Source organism: Sminthopsis crassicaudata, chromosome 3, assembly GCF_048593235.1.
Source record: "Sminthopsis crassicaudata isolate SCR6 chromosome 3, ASM4859323v1, whole genome shotgun sequence".
Lineage (NCBI taxonomy): Eukaryota > Metazoa > Chordata > Mammalia > Dasyuromorphia > Dasyuridae > Sminthopsis > Sminthopsis crassicaudata.
Window position 1 is genome coordinate 596677882 of NC_133619.1, and position 17679 is coordinate 596695560.

The following is a 17679-nucleotide window of genomic DNA, read 5'->3' on the forward strand; positions in this document are numbered from 1 at the left end:
CTCAGGCTCCTCCTCTCCACCCCCAATCCACATCAAAGACAGAGTGCATCTCCCCTCCACAGGGAGAGCCTCAGGAAAAATCAGCATCTTACCCTCCTTCGAAGATTTTGATCCTCGCTGGCTCCCCTCTTTTGGAGACAGGGGCATCCTCCTCAGGCTTCCCTCTCTTTTCCTCTTCCTTCTTGGTTCGAGCTAGATCTTTCCGACCCTCGCTGGAGACCATCGAAGGCAGATGAGCCTGCAGCACCAGAGAAATAACAAAGATTGTTAAGTTTCCAGGTGCAGACACCACCTGCTTATTCAATCAGAAATGCAAAAGCCACGGAGTGCAAAGGAAGCCAAGGACAGCAGACCTTGGTACACTTGGCAACTCTAAGCAAAATCAATGACCTAGTGAGAATTAAGAAGTCAGTCCCCGATTAGCTCTAGACACACAGTATGTCCTGTTGGTGGAATTAGAAAATATGCTGAGAGTCTTTCGTCATCATCATCATGGCTATCACAACACTTAAAAGTTTACTATATATCTATATCTATTATTTGTAATAGATATAGATATAGATATACATCTTATATGTGTGTGTGTGTATTTGTTTTTGTTTCATTTGGCCCTTATAACAACTTTGGGAGATAAGTGCTAATGTTATTCCCATTTTACAGATGAGGAAACTGAGGTTGAGTGAGATTAAGTTGACTTTCATAAAATCACATAGTTACCACATAGGTCCAAACAGAAAAATGGCAAGAGCTCTTCTATGCTATTGCTCATCAGATACTCAAAGGTGGCTGTCATGCTCCTCTCCCCAAGGCTTCTCTTCTCCAGGTTAAATATCTGAATTGTGGTGAAGAACGGACCTCAGGAGCTTAGGAGAAATGTTATACAAATTGAGGAGCTTTTTGAGGATTCCACGAGAGAAAGGGCATCGAAGTTCTGTCAGTTCTGGAGTTTTTACATTTGTGCCTCATAACTACTGTCTGTCCCATGGAAGTTGTATTTAATTATAGGAGAAGGATTTGAACTCGGTTCTTGATCCATTGTGCCACCAATCATAAATCCATCGACATCTTCACCTAATACTAATACTTCATCTAATAATCAAGGCAGCCTGCAGGATTCTAGCGTGAGAGGCCTTCTGGTTTGGAGATTAAAAGTCCCCAGAGGCTGGACCTGAGTAACTAGAGTAAGTTGGTGATAGGAGGTGAGAAGTGACTCCAAGATTTTTCTGAAAGATCACCTTTACAAATAGCTAGAGGGAATGGGGATCCTGGGGGAATTGTGAAGCTATTACACTACCCATCACTAAAGTAACAATCAATGGGAAGCTGGGGGGCATCATATTGCACAGAGTGCCAGGCCTGGAATCAGGAAAATTCCTCTTCAGGAGTTCAAATCCAGTTTCAGAGATTTACTAGCTGTATGACCTTGAGCAACTCACATAATTTTGCCTCAGTTTCCTTATCTGTAAAATGAGCTGGAGAAGGAAATGCCAAACCCTCCAGTATCTTTGCCAAGAAAACCCCAAATGGGTCACAAGTGTGAGACACAACTGAAAAATGACTAAATGACAACAAATCAATAGCTTTGAAAGAAGGCAGAGTATACCTCTACTCCATGGAAGCTGTGAGAAGCCTAGGCGGGACTTGGGCAAAAAGCTAGCTGCCCTAGATGTGGACAAGAAAAGGAGTGGAACTATGGGTGGACCCCTGGGTCTGCTTCAGGGGACCTTGGGAAAACTTCTACCTGCTTCATCTGTAAAATGGGTAAAATAATGTTGATCCTATTTAACCTCATATGATAGTTGTGAGGATCAAACATGTTAAAGGTTATATAATTCCTTCATTAAGGATATGTATAAATGAAGTCAGAAAGACGTTAGTTAAAATCTGGTCTTACATCCTTAGTAGCCATCATTCTGGAAAAATGACTTCTTCTGTAAAGTGGGTATAATGAAAATAGCACTGTTCTAAGCGCTAAGGATACAAAAATAAGACAGATTTGTTGTAAATTGTTGTAAAGACAAAATAAATTATCTGTAAAGCCCTGGCAAACCCTTAGAGCAATATATAAATGCCCTTTATCTAGCACTTAGTACAATGTCTGGAACATAGTAGGTGCTTAATAAATACTTGTTGACGGACTGGCTGAGAGATGACCCTGGATTTCTGGCCATACCAGTACAGAGCTTTAAATGCTGTCCTACCAAGATGGACAAGCTCAGATAAGGCTCTCAAGACAGAATGTGTGTCTATCATCCAAGGACTAGCTTAGAGAAGTGTAGCGGTGTTCATCACCAGGTAAAGAGTGGACTTCTTTTAGCTACAGCATCACTCAAAGGCTGGAAGTGGAAAAAATGCCCACACCAACAAAATCACAGCATCCTGATGTCATGAAGTAAGTACAAAAATAATACTGACTTCGTGATCCAATGAAGTTTTTCTTTCAGTGCGTATTAAGTGTCCAAGCATTGTTCTAAGTGCTAGGGATATGAAAATGACACAGGACCTGCCCTCCAGGAGCTTGCTTTCTAAGTAAATCCAGGTCTATAGTTTCATCAGTGTGGATTTTCCCTGAACTGAAGCAGGTTGAAGCCTTTCCATAGGGTCTTCATGTGTGGAGGATGTCCAAGAAAAGGAATTATGGAGGAAATAATCCTCTAGTAGAATGTAAGCTCAGTTTGCCTTCGTATTCACATTTATAGCATAGAATATTGCATATAGTCATGTGCAAGATAATGCTTATTGGATTGGATACTGGATTAGTAATGAATTTCTTCAGAATTAAGCAGCATCTTGAGCAGAAGGTGTATAATCTATTGGCCAGCCATGTTTAGAGTCCTTCTAGTTCAGAAGAACCTGTCAAAACTTATGCTTCATTCATCTAATCTTTGAAAGTCACAGCGTAAGAGGGCCTAATATAATTATTATTATATATGCTATCTATCCCACATCTCCCCATCTTCTCTGGGTGGATTGGATTGGGCGCTTCATTTATGAACACTTAGAGAGGGACACGATGATCATTATGGGTTCATCAAGAGATAGGCATGCCGGTTCACCTTATTTCTCTTTTTAACTGAGTTTTAAGAATGCACCTGGATTTTTAGCAAGTCAGGTCACTTATTACTATCATCATCATTATTATAATTATTATTGTACCATTGTGGAGAAGATGGGGAGATGTGGGATAGACAGCATACAATGGATTTGTAACTAGTTGCATAACTGATACCAAGGAAGAGATTAATGGATCTCTGCCAGTCTTGAAGGAGTTAAGCAGAGCAGTGCTCTAGGGTCTTATTCCTAGCCTTCTTTAGTTTAATTTCTTCATCAGTGACTTAAATGAAAGCATATCGATGGAATGCTTTGGGATCTGGAAATGGCATGAAGCGGGTTGTGACTAGTAAAGTGAATAGCAGAATTGAGATCTAAAAAAGTAATGAGCTGAAATTTTTAAAAATCATTGAAAATGGAAGATGATGTTCTGTAAGAAATGACCAACAGGAGGAATACAGAGAGGCTTGGAGAGACTTGCATCAACTAATGCTGAGTGAAACGAGCAGAACTAGGAGATAATTATACACTTCAACAATGATACTGTATGAGGATGTATTCTGATGGAAGTGGATATCTTCAACATAGAGAAGAGCTAATCCAATTCCAATTGATCAATGATGGACAGAATCAGCTACATCCAGAAAAGGAACACTGGGAATTGAGTGTAAACTGTGAGCTTTTGTTTTGTTTTGTTTTTCTTCCCAGATTATTTTTACCTTCCGAATCCAATTCTTCCTTTGCAACAACAACAACAACAAAATTCGGTTCTGCACATATATATTGTACCTAGGATATACTATAAAATATTTAATATGTATGGGAAGGCCTGCCATCTAGGGGAGGGGGGGAGGGAAGGAGGGGAAAAAGTTTGGAACAGAAGGGAGTACAAGGGATAATGTTGTAAAAAAATTACCTATGAATATGTACTGTCAAAGAAAATGTTATAATTATAAAAATTAATTTTAAAAAAATTTTTAAAAAAGAAAGAAAATGGAAGATGAGTTAAAAAAAATTCAACTGCAAAAGAATAAGATGATAGATGCCCAGTGGGACTAGGGAGGAGAGCACAGGAAAGAGACTGGTAAACTCATCATCATCCACAGTGGGGCACAGCAAGAGAAAAAGCCAACATGTTGGCCCTTACATGGCCCGACATCCAGATTGAGAGAGGTGTTCATTCCACTTCTTCTGCCCTGTTCAGGCCATATTTCGAATGCCCTGTTCAGCTCTGGATGATACATTATAGGAAGGATGTTGACAACTGGAGGATGTACAGAGGAAGGATGATAAGGAGACGAGAGATCCAGTGCCATAATGAGTCTCAGGCAAGGCAATTGGGGATTATTAGCTCAGAGAAGAGAAGGCTGAAAGAGTGACATAATTACTGGGTAAAAGATTGGGCTTGTTCTGTTTGATATCAAGAGAGCAGGGCAAAGTAAAGAATGGAAGTTATAGAAGCAGATTTCAGTTTATCTTAAAGGGCAAAACCCCACTTTTCTACCAAAGAGCTGTCCAGCAGTCTGATGGGCTACACTGGGAGGCAGGGAGGTCTCCAGAAGTAGAAGATCAATGAGAAGCACTTGTTCCAAGTGGAATAAAAGGGACTGTCACTGCTCAGGTGGGGGGTGGATCAGGTTCCTTTCAATAGCTGATATTCTGTGGCTTGATGAATAATAGCTGTCTTTTTCTAACATTCTGTAAAAGGCACTGCTTTGAATGAAGAATAAATCATTGGTTCTGGGATCCGGAATCTTCCTCTACTTAGACCTACTCACACATTCTCAGGGGTCTCTTCAGAGTCAGGATCAGATGCAGAAGGATACACCAAGAAGGGAGGGGACAGTTCTGAATCTTCCAGGTCTGATCCCTATGGCTCTGCATCTGGATAACTTAAATGAGATCTACTTCTATTCCAGTCCATAACAGAAAAAGAAATCGCTCTTTCCCTGTAGATCTATCTGGAAACTTGAAGGGATAGGGATGGCATTACATGGCTGGGGTCCCTGCTACCAGAGGAGGCTGAGGTGGGTCACTTAAGTTTGGAAGTTCAGTGGGACCAAAGCTGATCGAGGGGTCTGCACTAAATCTGGCACCAGTGTGCTGAGCCCCATACTGTGAGTTAGACAAAGGATAAATAAGATAGGTCAGAAGGGGAGCAGGTGAAAGCTCCCATATCAGTTAGCAATGGGGATGGAGTCTGGGAATAGTTCCTGCCCTTGGACAATATGGGGATATTCTATTGAGGAGGAAGAGGAGAGGGAAGGGAGGAGAGGAAGGGAAGAAAAGGAGAAAGGGAGAGGAAGAAGAGAAAAGGAAGAAAAAAGACAAAAGGGAAAAGAGAAAGAAAAAAAAAAGACAAAAGCATGCTCTAGGGCAGGGTGCAGGAACTCAGCCACAGATACACTGACTCTTAGTTGAAAAGGATCCAAGCATGGGTTCATCTTGTCTATCTTCTATCTGTGATTGGGGATCTTCTCTATAAGATTCCCAATCAGTGGTCTTCCACCTTCCCCTTGAAGACCTCCAGTGATAGGGAGTTCACTTCAGGCAGCCCAGGTTACTTTGAAACATCTCAACTATTTCAAACTGTTGAGAGCTTTATTCTTCTGTGGATCCCAGCTGGCTACCATGTATGTCACACCCACTATCCCCTTCTTTTTTTTTTCTTTTTTTTCCCTGAGGCTGGGGTTAAGTGACTTGCCCAGGGTCCCACAGCTAGGAAGTGTTAAGTGTCTGAGACCAGATTTGAACTCGGGTCCTCCTGAATGCAGGGTGGTGCTCTTTCCACTGCGCCACCTGGCTGCCCCCACACTCACTATCCCTAATTCTGCCCTGAAGGGCTCAGAGAAGAATAAATCCAATCCCTCTCTCATGTGGCCTAGCTTCAAATACTTGAAGACAGACCTCATTTCTCCTCTTCATCCTCTTTTCTCCAGGTTAAACACTCTCCATTTCCCTCGATGACAGTCTGGGTATATAAAATTGTGATTTTAGATGTGAGGACAATGGGACCATTCACTCTAGATGCTCTGTTGCTTGTAATGCTGTCTTTTGGGCTCCAGAAGAAAGGGCAGTGCTATATCAATGTCCTAGTCAGACCACACCTGGAGGGAGTACTATATCTACTTCTGGCTACCACACCGAAGTGACAAACTCAAGAAAGGGACCGTCACGAATGAATCCTGTTGGGATTAGTCCCCAGAAGAGAGCCAAGGAACTGGGAAGGCAGCATCAAAAGAGATTAGGGAGTTTCTACCTATCTAGATAATAATTAGTCTTACCTGTGATAGGACAAAGGGGCAGTGGGAAAGAGCTGGCTGGCCCTCCTGGACTGTTTTTGCCTTTAAAGGTCCTCTTGACTATGACTTTTAAGATACAAATACATCATTTCATCACCATGCAAGACAGGAGGCTTCCCGCCTTCTCTAACTTTATGGGCTCATTCCTTATTAAAAAATTGATCACGAATGGCCTAGCCACTGGAACCTGGGAATAACGTGACGCTGACCCGTGAAGTGCTCAGGATGGCGTTCACAGGCAGTGTCAAAGAGCCCTCACCTTCCAAAGCTCTTTAAAAAGGAAAGAGATGCTCGTGGAAAAACAAAAAGGAAGGAGCTCATCTTTGAATGGTTCCCGTATGAATAGACCAGGGGTCGCTGAAAGCATTTGCTTCTGACCAGCAGGGCCAGGACAAGGCATTTCTGGGCCTCTAAGCAGGTTTTAACATTGTACTCCCCTGGGTTATTCCACACTGGAGATTCTGAATCATTCCTGTGATACACAGCAAGATGATTTATTACAACATAAACCCCTGTGTGAAGGTCATGGAGAATGGAATTTTCCGGAATTAAAAATAGGTATATTTGTTCTCTAATCATTTGAGAAATAAAAATTAAAGCAACTCTGAGGATCCACCCCACACGGATCCGATTGGCAAAGATGACAAAAGCGGAAAATGATGAATGTTAGAAGAGCTGTGGGAAGCCAAGTACACTACTGGTACACTGTTGGTGGAACTGCAACAAGCCTAGCCACTTGGAAAGTAATTTAGAACCATACCCCAAAAGTCTTTGTGATATCAAACCAGTGAGACCACTGTGAAGCCTAGGTTTAGAGAGATCAAAGAAAGCAGGAAAAAACCCGTACATACAGAAATATTTATAGTAGTTCTTTTTTGTAGAAGCCAAAAAGTGGAAACTCCGAGGGTACTCATCTATTGGGTAATGGCTGAGAAAAAAAAATGTGTTATATAAATGTAATGAGCTGCTATTGCACCATAAAAAATGATGAAATGGACAATTTCTGAGAAAACTGGGAAGACCTTTATGTCATACTGACTCAGAGTGAAGTTATGACAATATTACCAAAAATAAAAAATACACACACAAAAAAAACACTACCCTACTTGGAGAGACTTGGGAAAACTCTTCTCTACCTAGTCACAAGCCATAAATCTAAGAACTGATGAGGAAACATTGAACTCTTCCCCTGTCAGAGAGGCAATAATTATAATTAAAAATGAAGAATGAAGGGCACATTTTAGGATATGGCCAATGGAGGAATTTGTTCTGTTGGAGTTAGCATATTTGTTATGAGAATTTTATTGATTTATTTTATTGTTCAATGGTTGGAATAGGGGGAGAAGCAGTGGGAAGGAGAGAGAATAGGTGCTTTTCAAATTAAACAGATTTTTTAAATAAAAAAAAATACAAGTGCTTTATCAAGAATCAGATTTCCTCCCCTCCCCCAAGCTGGGGTTAAGTGACTTGCCCAGGGTCACACAGCTAGGAAGTGTTCAGTGTCTGAGACCAGATTTGAACTCGGGTCCTCCTGACTTCAGGGCCAGTGCTCTATCTACTGTGCCACCTGGCTGCCTTAAGAATCAGATTTTTGAAAATGTCCTTCATTGTACTTTCCAATGTGTGAAGTGTTTGAGGCAGCTACCAACTTTGGCTACCATAAGACTCTGCTCCCTAGGGACATTTCTGGCATTGGGCAATCTGGTGAATCAACAAAGGGGATGAGGAGTAGGAATTTTTGAAAGATAGGGTTCCCAAAGAAATCTTGCTGGGTATAGCTCCTCTTGGAAAAAACAATATTTATTTAACAGGGCATTTGCCAAATCAAATAGGACTAAATTAGCTCTCTCTTGTTCAATTTTCTTCAATTAGCTGCTTGCCCCTCAGTTTTCTATTGGTACAAAAGTAACTGGGGAATCACCCATCTTGGCAAAATCCAATGATTCCACTTTGTAACTTTCCCTGGAAAAGTGGATACTGTGGCCCATTTGGCAGCGGTTAGGAACCCCTATAAAGTGACATGGGCATTCATTCCTATGGCTAACCATTCAGCAAACAGTATGCAAGGCCTTCAGCTACATTTCCCAAAGGGGGGCTCTCCAGTCAAGGCTAGGTCCTGACCAAGATGTATTCAGTAAGCAAGGAAGAAAGTGAGCCCAGGACACCAAAAGTAGAGCACCAAGTGCAGCTATGCCCATGGCATAGTGAAAAGAGCTCTGGCTCGTGAGTAAGAGGAGATGAGTTCAAATCCTCTCATGCTTATTAACTGCATGACCTTGTGCAAATCGCCTAACTTCCCTCTACTTTAGTCTTTTCAGTTGTAAAATAGGGGAAAATAATAGCACCTACCTGCCAAGGTTATTATGAGGATCAAATGGGATACAATTTGTAAAGCACTTAGTACATATGTGCCTGATATGTAGTAAAGCAATTAATAAATATTTGTTCTCCCTCCCTCCCTCTGTCTCTTTGTCTCTGTCTCTCTGTTTCTGCTCTCTGTCTCTCTCTCCCCCTCATCCCTCCCTCTCTTGCTCTCCTCTTCACTCTGTCTCTGTCGTCTGTATCTTTTTTCTTATTTTCTTTCCCTCCCTCCTTTCCTTCTTATGATCCTGGATTTGCATTGAAAGAATCCTAGGAATACAGATTTTTGAGCTAAAAAATACTTTAGAAAGCATCAAATTCAGTCCTGACATTTTATAGGGGAAGAAACTGAGCCTCAGAGAAATCTAATTACTTGACCAAAGTCCCATAGCTAGTAAAGGGGAAAAGCCAGGACTTAAACTCAGGGTCAGGAATTTATGTCTCCCTTGGGGGATGTCCTCTAACTTGGGATCTTTTGAGGTTCCCTTTTTTTTCTAACAACAGCTTAGAGGAAGAGGAGGAAGGACCCCCATCCACCAGAACAGGGCTGCTTTCCTCAAACAGTAGTTCCCTATTTACTTAGTCGGCTGATTAGCCGACTCAGCAGACCTTCCAATGGCCTCATCCCTTATAGCCATCTCATCACTTTCTGGAGCAAAGCCGCTAACTCAAGTAACAGAACTCTGAGCATACAGAATTTGTCAAGTAGGAAATGAGTTCATTTTACTGAACCTAGAGCCTCACTGTTAAGGAATTCTCAGACTGGAGTTGCACCATGTGTCAGATGGCGGCCCCACCTAAAAAAACAGAAGCCAGCTCTATTAAGAGGAGCACCAAATGCCAGAAGGGATGAGGATGAAGGTTGAGAGTTTCTGGGAACAGAAAATACTTCAGTGATTCTAGGGGATAGGTGGAGCAAAGTGGGGTGGGTAAAAGGAGGATTAGGGAAGAAAAAAAGACAGCAAAAGCATTGATGAGAAAGGGTATGATCTTGGATTCAGGAAAGAGCTAAGAATTTTGAAACCACTACAAAGCAGTCCCATTAAGCAAACTTTCCAGCTTGGTCTGCTGGGGGAGTCATATCCTGTTTCCCCTGCCATCCACCCCCCATAATGCACCTCTACTTGTATAATGGAAGTCAATGGGAAAACAGTGTTTTCTTTTATAGAGAGCCAGCTCTGCTAGGATGCATATTCTTACCTATCCAGAGAAGAAGCAGAAACTTTTTTTATATGGGGACTCTCTATCAGCAGAGAACGTTTACAGTGGGAACTCACTGATGCATGCTCCAGGGCCCTGGAGTTGTGGAGAGACATGTTGGACTAAGTAATTCTACTTAAAGTCCCTTTTAATTGCATGAGTCCATGAGCCTTTGCTCTTTCCCAGCATGGGAAAAATCCCAGAGTGAGATGGGAAGATTTGGCCCCTTGCCACTTATTAACCTTGTAATGACCTTGGACAGATTCCTTCCCTGGACCTAAGTTTCTCCATCTATAACATGAAGGGAATGAGCCTGATGGTCTCTGCAGCCTTACAGTTCTTACCATAATTCTATGCGATTCCCTTTCCTGACCCAGGGCCCCCTAGGGAGATCACATTATCAGACTAGTTAGATTTGACAGAAACAAACATGATGGTTCTCACCTCCGTCATTCGGGGCTTTCGGGAGCTGGACGGGACAAGCCTTCCTGTCTCAGGATGTGGAGCCATAGCCATGGTGTAGGTCTCTTTGCTGACCTTCTGCTTGGACCTCAGGAGGGACAGAGCTGCTTTAGTGGATACCCCAGGCAGGTTGGGGTTGTACAGACTTATACACCAACCAGCATAAACAGAGGACCTCCTGTCTGCCTGCTGGACGGGATTTGGCTTAATGTAGTTTAAATAGCACCAACTGACATTAGTGGTCGTATGGAGACTGGGGAACTGTAGTACCTTCTTGGTGTCCGTACCTTCCCAGGATTTGGCTATCCTAGGAGAAGTGGAGGAGGAGGCGGGAGGAGTCTTGGGTGGATGGTCAGTCAGGTCCTTGGGATCTTCCTTCTTCACTCCCTGCAGTGGTGACTGTCGCCGGGATGACTTTCCAGGTGGCTGTTTTGATGCCTCCATGCCTGGAGCTCCTGAATGAGGCACCCCGGAGTACTGAGAGGGAGGGCTTTCCTTGGGAAGGGGCTGAGCCAATGATGAGCTAGGGAGCGTCTCTTCCTCCCCGCGGCCCTGGCTGGGGCCCCCAAACTGAACCCTCTCTTGCCGCTTGCCAGCTTCAGCGCTGGCAAGGATGGTGCTAGCCGGCCTGAGCAGCTCCAGCTTCTCTTCGGCTTTGGAGCCCTCCTCCTCCTTGACCCTCTTCTGCTGCTGGGTCTCCGTGGTCAGTTCTAGGCTGCCGGCAGGGGACAGCACCCGCTTGCTGCCTCCCGCAGTGGAAGGGCTTCCCTCCACGCCCAAGATGCTTTCTGAGGACAGAGAAGAGCCTTTCCTCTCCGCTAAGGGCAGAGGCACCCTCAGGTAGGGGGTCGGGAACCCCCTTCTTTGCTCCTCGCTAATGTGGGCCAGCTCTAGACCTACCCCGGGAGCTTCTACGCCACCAACCAGAGTTCCTTTGGCCGGGTAGTCATCGAACTTGGGGAGCACGAGGGAGGACGGGCTGCACTGGGACTGAGTGACCAAGATCTGAGAAAGAGTTGTATACATCACGCTTCCATAGGAGGGCATGTGGGTCTGGATTCGGACAGGAACGACCAGAGACACCGCGGGGTCCGGGCAGGAAGGAACGTCCAGCTGTGGGGCTGACGTCGATACCGGAGGGCTGGCGGCATGGGTCACTGGATGCAACCGGACGTCGGTGCCGTACTCTGTGCTAGGGGAGAGGCCGGAGGGCCCCGTGAGAGGGGACAGGCTGGATTTCACCGGGGGCAGATGGGCGCCGACCTCCCCAGGCAGATGAAGGGCAAACTGAGACTGCAGAGGCAGGAAGAAGCCTGAAGAGAGAGAGGAGGAGCTGGGATGGGGCATGGGAAGGAATGAGGGGTGCTGACGGAAGGGAAGATCCGCTGGGTGAGGTATGAGCTGGTGAGGCATGTGGAGCTGACCTGGATGGAGGACAGCTGGCTGGAGGGGAATCGGCGGAGCCTGAAATAAGGAAGGGGGCAGCGGAGGCATGGAATACGGAGCAGGGAAGAGCTCTGGCATAGCCGGCGTGGAGAATAGCTCTGAGGACTGTCCGGGTGGCGGGAGAAAGTGTTGGAAAGAGAAGAGGGAGACCGGAGGAGGCAGGTACGGTTTTTCATGCAGGGAGAGCTGCGGAATGGGTGGGTGGAACACTTGGAGGGCTTCCGTGTAAGGCGGGCTGGACACCAGCTGGGGGCTGTCCTTCTGCTGGCTCTTAGCACTGAGGTACCCACCATGGGAGGAGGAGGAGGAAGAAGAGGAAGTGGTGGTGGTGGAAGCTGAGCAGGTGGAGGAAGAGGAAGGCTGGTGAAGCAAACTTTTGGCGGAAGATTTGCTGGATGAAGGGAGCGCCTCCTCCACTTCCGATCTCCCCTTGGGAGCTGCCTCAGGCTCATGCTCTGGATGCCGACTCAGGGAAGCCTGTCTCACCAGAAAGCACTTTCTTCTTTCTGGGGGCGCTGATGGGGTGGGGATGCCCGGGGTTGGAGGCGGGGCCAGAGACAAACTCCCGTAGTCGAAGGACTTGCTGCGCGTCTCAGATATCTGAGAAGGATGCGGCACATTGGGGGACTGCTCCGAGGCCGACCTGCGCATTTCTCTGGAGTGGTGAGGGTAGCTTGGAACGGTCAACATGTGGCTGCCAAAAGCCTTGGGGTGGCTTTCAGAGGAAGGACCCGGAGCTTCTATCTTCCCGTGCTCTTCCCTTTCAAAGGATGCCGAGTGGCCGGAGCCGTGGGACACGCTGCTTTCCAGGCTGGGGCTTCGGGTCAGGGAGACTGACTCAAAGCTGGACTCCCCGGAGGACTGGGCCATCTCCGCCAGGCGCAGTCTCTTCTTCTTGGGGGGGAGCTTCTCCGCGGGGAGCTGGGCCAGCGTTTGGCTCCGCTGAGGCCACTGGAATTCCTCAGTCTTTTCGGGTTCTTTCGGCGGGGGCTCGGGGTCCGTGTCCGGCCTGTCGGGCTCCTCGGTCACCAAGATTTCAGGAACCTGGATATTAGGCTGGCGGACTAACCGCGGCTGCAGGGAGTGGGAAGAGCGGCCATGAGGAGCGGCTGCTGGCTGTGGCGGGAACTGGGACAGAGCCTTGTCCTCTCCTTCCTGGTGGCTCGGCTGCTCCGGAGGGTCAGGTTTTTCAAAGGAGCTGGTGTGCTGGATGACTGAAATTTCCGTGGAGATTTTTCTTCTCTCCTTCCCAGACTCGGAAGTGGCCACTGGTTTGGGAGTCCTCGGTTGGAAGGCCATGGTCCCCTCCAGGGATGGCACCGATGGAGCTGGCTCTGCTGGTGGCTTGGTGGGCTCCTGGGGGAGGTTCAAAGCAGCTTCTGAGGGGGCCGGGTTGGCGAATTGGCTCCCAGGCCCCACGGAGGAGTGACCTTTGGTCGACTCAAAGGAGGGAGGGTCTTCGTCATCCCCAAGGCTCTTTTCTTTCCGTCTCTTCCTCAAAGGTGTAAGTTCTAAACTGGTCCCCAACTTATAGTGCATCATCTGAGACCAAGACTCGGGCTCCCCGTGACTCTTTTCCACGTCTGAGGACGGATGGGCCCCCGTGGGAGTGGGCTTGGGCAGCTGCAGTTCCGAACAATAGTATTTTTTATGGGCCTCGTAATTGTCGCGTTTCTTGTAGCGAGCCCCGCAGACGTTACACTCGAAGGTCATCCCTTTTGCTTTGGAGCCTTTCCGGGACTTTTTGGTGAGTTCGCTTTCCTTGGCTTCTTTCTCTTCGGCCGGCTTGGAAGCCGCGTCCTTGGGGCCCAGCCCAAGGTCCTCCGAGCTGTATTCCCCTCCCAAAGGGAGCTCGAAGGCGGGTTGGCGCTTGAGCGTGCGAGGGTGGGAGGTGAAGGCCTGGCTGCGGCTCACGGTGTCCGGCTCACTGATGTGGTCGTCGAAGGAGTAGCTACCGCGGAAGGTGTGCGGGGAGCTGATGGTGCAGGTGGCGGAAGGCATGGAGTGGCTCCTCAGGAGGGGCGCGGGCTCGCTGGAGCTGGGGGGCAGCTGCTGCAGGGACAGGAGGGCTTGCTCCGGCTTGCCTTTCTCCCCGTGGGAGAGCAGGCTTTTGGTGGGGTCCAGCTGAAACGGGTCCCGGAAGATCCCGGCCTTGGGGGACTCGATGCTGCTCCGGCGGGACAGAGAGCTCCTCCGGGGCTTCACGCTGTCTATCTCGCTCGTGTCCACGACCGCTTCGTTGATGGTGATCAGCTTCGTGATGTGTTCGATGACCTGCGTCCGGGGCACGGAGATGGGGCCCAGGCTGGGCTTGTCGTCGGCGGAGAGCGGCAGCAGCGGCTGGGTGGCCGCGGCCGTCAGCATGGCCGTGCGCTGCCCGATCCGGCCACATTTGCCGAAGATGATCTCGGCGTAGGACTTGGCGTTGGTGTTGGGGGGGCTGATCTGCTGCTCGGCGCTCTCGGACCGCGAGAAGTAGCCGGACTCGGTGCTCCCCTTGCTGCCGGGGCTGAGGAAAGCCTGCTCGTCCATCACCTTCTTCCTCTCGCTGAGCCTCAGGGCCAGCTTCTGCTTGATGGTGTGAGTGTCCTCCGCTTTGTGGCTCCCCGAATGCTCCGACGAGGACGACAACGGTTCTGCAAACTGGGGGCTCTCCTCCAGGGCCTGCGAGGCGCCGGAATGGGCCGAGGCGCACCGGTCGTGGCCGGGACCGTGGCTCCCGTAGAGGCCGCTGCCGAGGAGGCTGTGCTTTTGTCTGGGAGACAGCTCGGCGGGGTGGCCGGCCGCGGTCCCCGTTTCTTCCTCGGAGTCCGTGCTCTCTCCTTCGGTGGGCTCCTCGAACTCCTCCCCGCCGATGCGCTCCATCTCCAGGCCCGGCGGGTACATCTCGGCCCCGATGCCCGAGGCCAGGCCCGCTTTGATCCGGTGCGCATGGGACTTGCGGTGCTTGTACAGGTTGCTTTTGGTTTTGAAGGAGAAGCCGCACGGGATGCAGGGGTAGGGCCGCTCGCCCGTGTGGGAGCGGATGTGCTTCTGGAGCACGCTGGGCTTGGCGCAGGGCCGGCTGCAGTACTGACAGATGTACTTGCCCGGCTTCTGGGGCTTCTTCTCCTTCTTGGGCGGCTCCTCGGCCTGTTTCATAGAAATGTGCGAGGCGCGCGGGATGTACACCTTGGGGATGGCCTGCAGGTCCTCGGGAGGGAGGATGGTCGGGTGGGCCGGGAGGAGCTGGCTCTGGGAGTGGAGCCCCGGGGTTACAAAAGAGGGACCCGCTCTGATTGGCTCCACTAGCTGCCACGTGGGCCCTTCCAGGAGGTGCTCCGGCTTGCCGGGCGACATGAATGCTGGTGACAGAGGGTGTTGGGGGAGCTGCGGGATGTGGGGCGGGCCTTCCACAGTAGATCTTTTGGGGGGCTTCTGGTGCCCGGTTTTCTCCTGAGACCCCTCCCTCAGAACCAGCGGAGGCCCCGGGAAGTGCTGCTGCTGGGAAAGGAGCTCATGAAGGGGCGTGGCCGGGGAGGAAGTAGAGCTGCCCTGGAATGGAGCCGGAGCTGGGGCCGGAGCCGGGGCCGGAGCCAGGGATGGAGCGGACACTGGAGCCAGGGATGGGGCCGGGGCTGGAGCCGTGGAGGGGCCGCAGGCTTGCGCCGCTTCTCCTTTGGGAAGCCGCTTTCTGGGACTGTCCTCCGGTGTCTGAGCACTCTTGACACTTGGCTCAGGATCCATGGCCTTATCCGAGAGGCTGGGGATGATGCTACTTGGGGAAGGGTGGGCCGGGCTTCATTTACTGATGGCCCATGAGCCCGGGCTCTGCCTGCATTGGAGAAGAGGTGGGAAGCCAGGGGCGGTTCCAGAGGGTCTCTTACTGAAGTGTTGCTGGCTGCTATTGGACTAAAAAATGCAGGAGAGTCAGAAAAAAGCTCCCACTGGCGAAGCTACTTAGACACCTGGCAACGGGCCAGAACTGTGAGGCCGGAGGGTTTCCTCAGGAGCTTGGTTAACGGTTTGAGCCGGGCCATCTTGTTTCTGGGGACAGCAGCACCCTCAGAGTCAGGAGGCGGCCCACGACATGTCTGTCTCCCGGGTCTTGGCAAGTCTTTGTAAATTCTGGGCAGTCCAGCTCATGTCATTAGCGAAGCTCTTTCCCACAGGATGAGCAAAATAACACTGAAGGGTGAGGGCCGGTCCCTTTGGACTGGTATTGGGAAGTGGCGGTCTTGGGCAAGAACGTCAGACTCTTCTGGAATCATAGGATCCACAGCGTGCACGGGCAGACACACGTGTGCACACATTCCACGGATGCATCACATCCAGATCCCACGCAGACAGACAGCAACATACAGAAGCATGTCCCACATGTGAATCACATGGAGGAAGTGTATACCATAGAGGTATATCACACCACACACACCGCACACCCATCATGTAAAAACACACCCATGCACAGGACACGAAGACACACACACAAACAGTCAGGGACATAGACACGATACATACACGTAGACACACAAACACAAACACACCAGAGAGAGAAGGGGATGGGGGAGGGAAAAAGAAATCATTATAACATCTTTAAAAGAGTTCCAAAGTTATGACTTTGTCCTCAACCCTCACAGATCCAATAGGATCCTCTCAACTGTCTGCCTTCCCCTGCCCATGTCCCTTCTCCCCTTCCCTCACTGGCTTTACCATGAGTGACTCCCACGTTGCTGGAAGCTCCCAAGCCCGAGGCTGGGAGAGCTGGGGACACATGAAAGCCACCATTCTGTCTTCCTTCCCTCCCACTGGTGCAGGTGGAGCCACCCACGGTTCCCTTCTACGGAAGACACTGGCCGTGTGATCCTGGCCAAATCATTTAATCTCTTAGCTTCCGTTTCTGGCTTTGAAAAATGGGGATAATAGTAACCCCCCCCCCCCAGGATTATTGTAAGGACTGCAAGAGACGATGTAGGGAAAGTGCTCTTCAAGCACTACGGGAACCAGAACTGCCATTATTAGAATGATGAATTTACCCCACGTGTATTCCTAATCCCGGCTCCTGGATGCTCCCGGGAGCCTTAGGATCTGAGCATCTAGACAGGAAGTCTGTAATTCTTCCTCCTTAGTTAGAGAGGGGGAAACTGAAGCTCAGATATGGGAAGGGCTTTGACCAAGATCCCACAGCTCAGTGGTAGCAGAGCTCGGGTAAGTCTCAGAAGGAGCCAAACTCAGAACCCCGTTCTCCCAAGTTTAGAGTCCTGCTGTGGTCAGTAAGAGCACATGGCAGAAGAAGCCCCAGGGGCATAGTTGCCCCTACTGAGCACAAGGCAGGACTCAGGGCCACTTCATGAGGCCCGGGCACATGAGTAAGGAAGACATCATGCAATGCGTGATTCACTCACTGTCAGAGTATAGCCAGCCAGGGATTAGCTTTCTATTTCTTTACAGCCCCATTGAACATTCCTCCCTGCCTTGCACTCTGTTATCCAGCCCAACTGGTCTTTCCTCCATTCCTCACATAAGAAGTCACCTCCCATCTCCTCCTCCTAGGCCTTTGCACTGAGATTCTCCCTGCTTGCAATACACTCCCTCGTCACCTCCATGTTACAGAAGACCTTTCTCTTCCAGACTGCTCAAACGCCCCCTTCTATGTGAAACCTTTCCTGGTCCTCCCCAGCCTCCCCGCCCCCCAAACTGCTGCCTGGTTAAGCACCTTGTGCTAGTTCTCTGTTGATTCTCTTTATATGTCATCTGTGTTCCTACAATGTCTTCTCTGAGAGGCTCTAAGCCCTCTGAGAGCGGGATGACTTCATTCTTTGGACTTGTTTGTCCAAGCTCATTCCTGGCACTTGGGAAATGCTTATTGATCGGTTGATTG

The 17679-nt window shown here is 49.0% G+C and overlaps 1 protein-coding gene across 7 annotated transcripts in view; it reads right to left on the bottom strand.

The window, feature by feature from the left end:
* HIVEP3 (HIVEP zinc finger 3) overlaps window positions 1–17679 on the bottom strand; it is a 617086-nt gene that overhangs the window by 66139 nt on the left and 533268 nt on the right. For all 7 annotated transcript variants that reach the window (XM_074305463.1, XM_074305462.1, XM_074305461.1 and 4 more), the window contains 2 exons: window positions 10359–16062; window positions 93–238 (listed from right to left, as the gene is read on the bottom strand). In XM_074305463.1, the coding sequence (XP_074161564.1) occupies window positions 93–238; window positions 10359–15548 (5336 nt within the window). In that variant the 5' untranslated portion in view covers window positions 15549–16062. The remainder of the gene's footprint in view (window positions 1–92; window positions 239–10358; window positions 16063–17679) is intronic.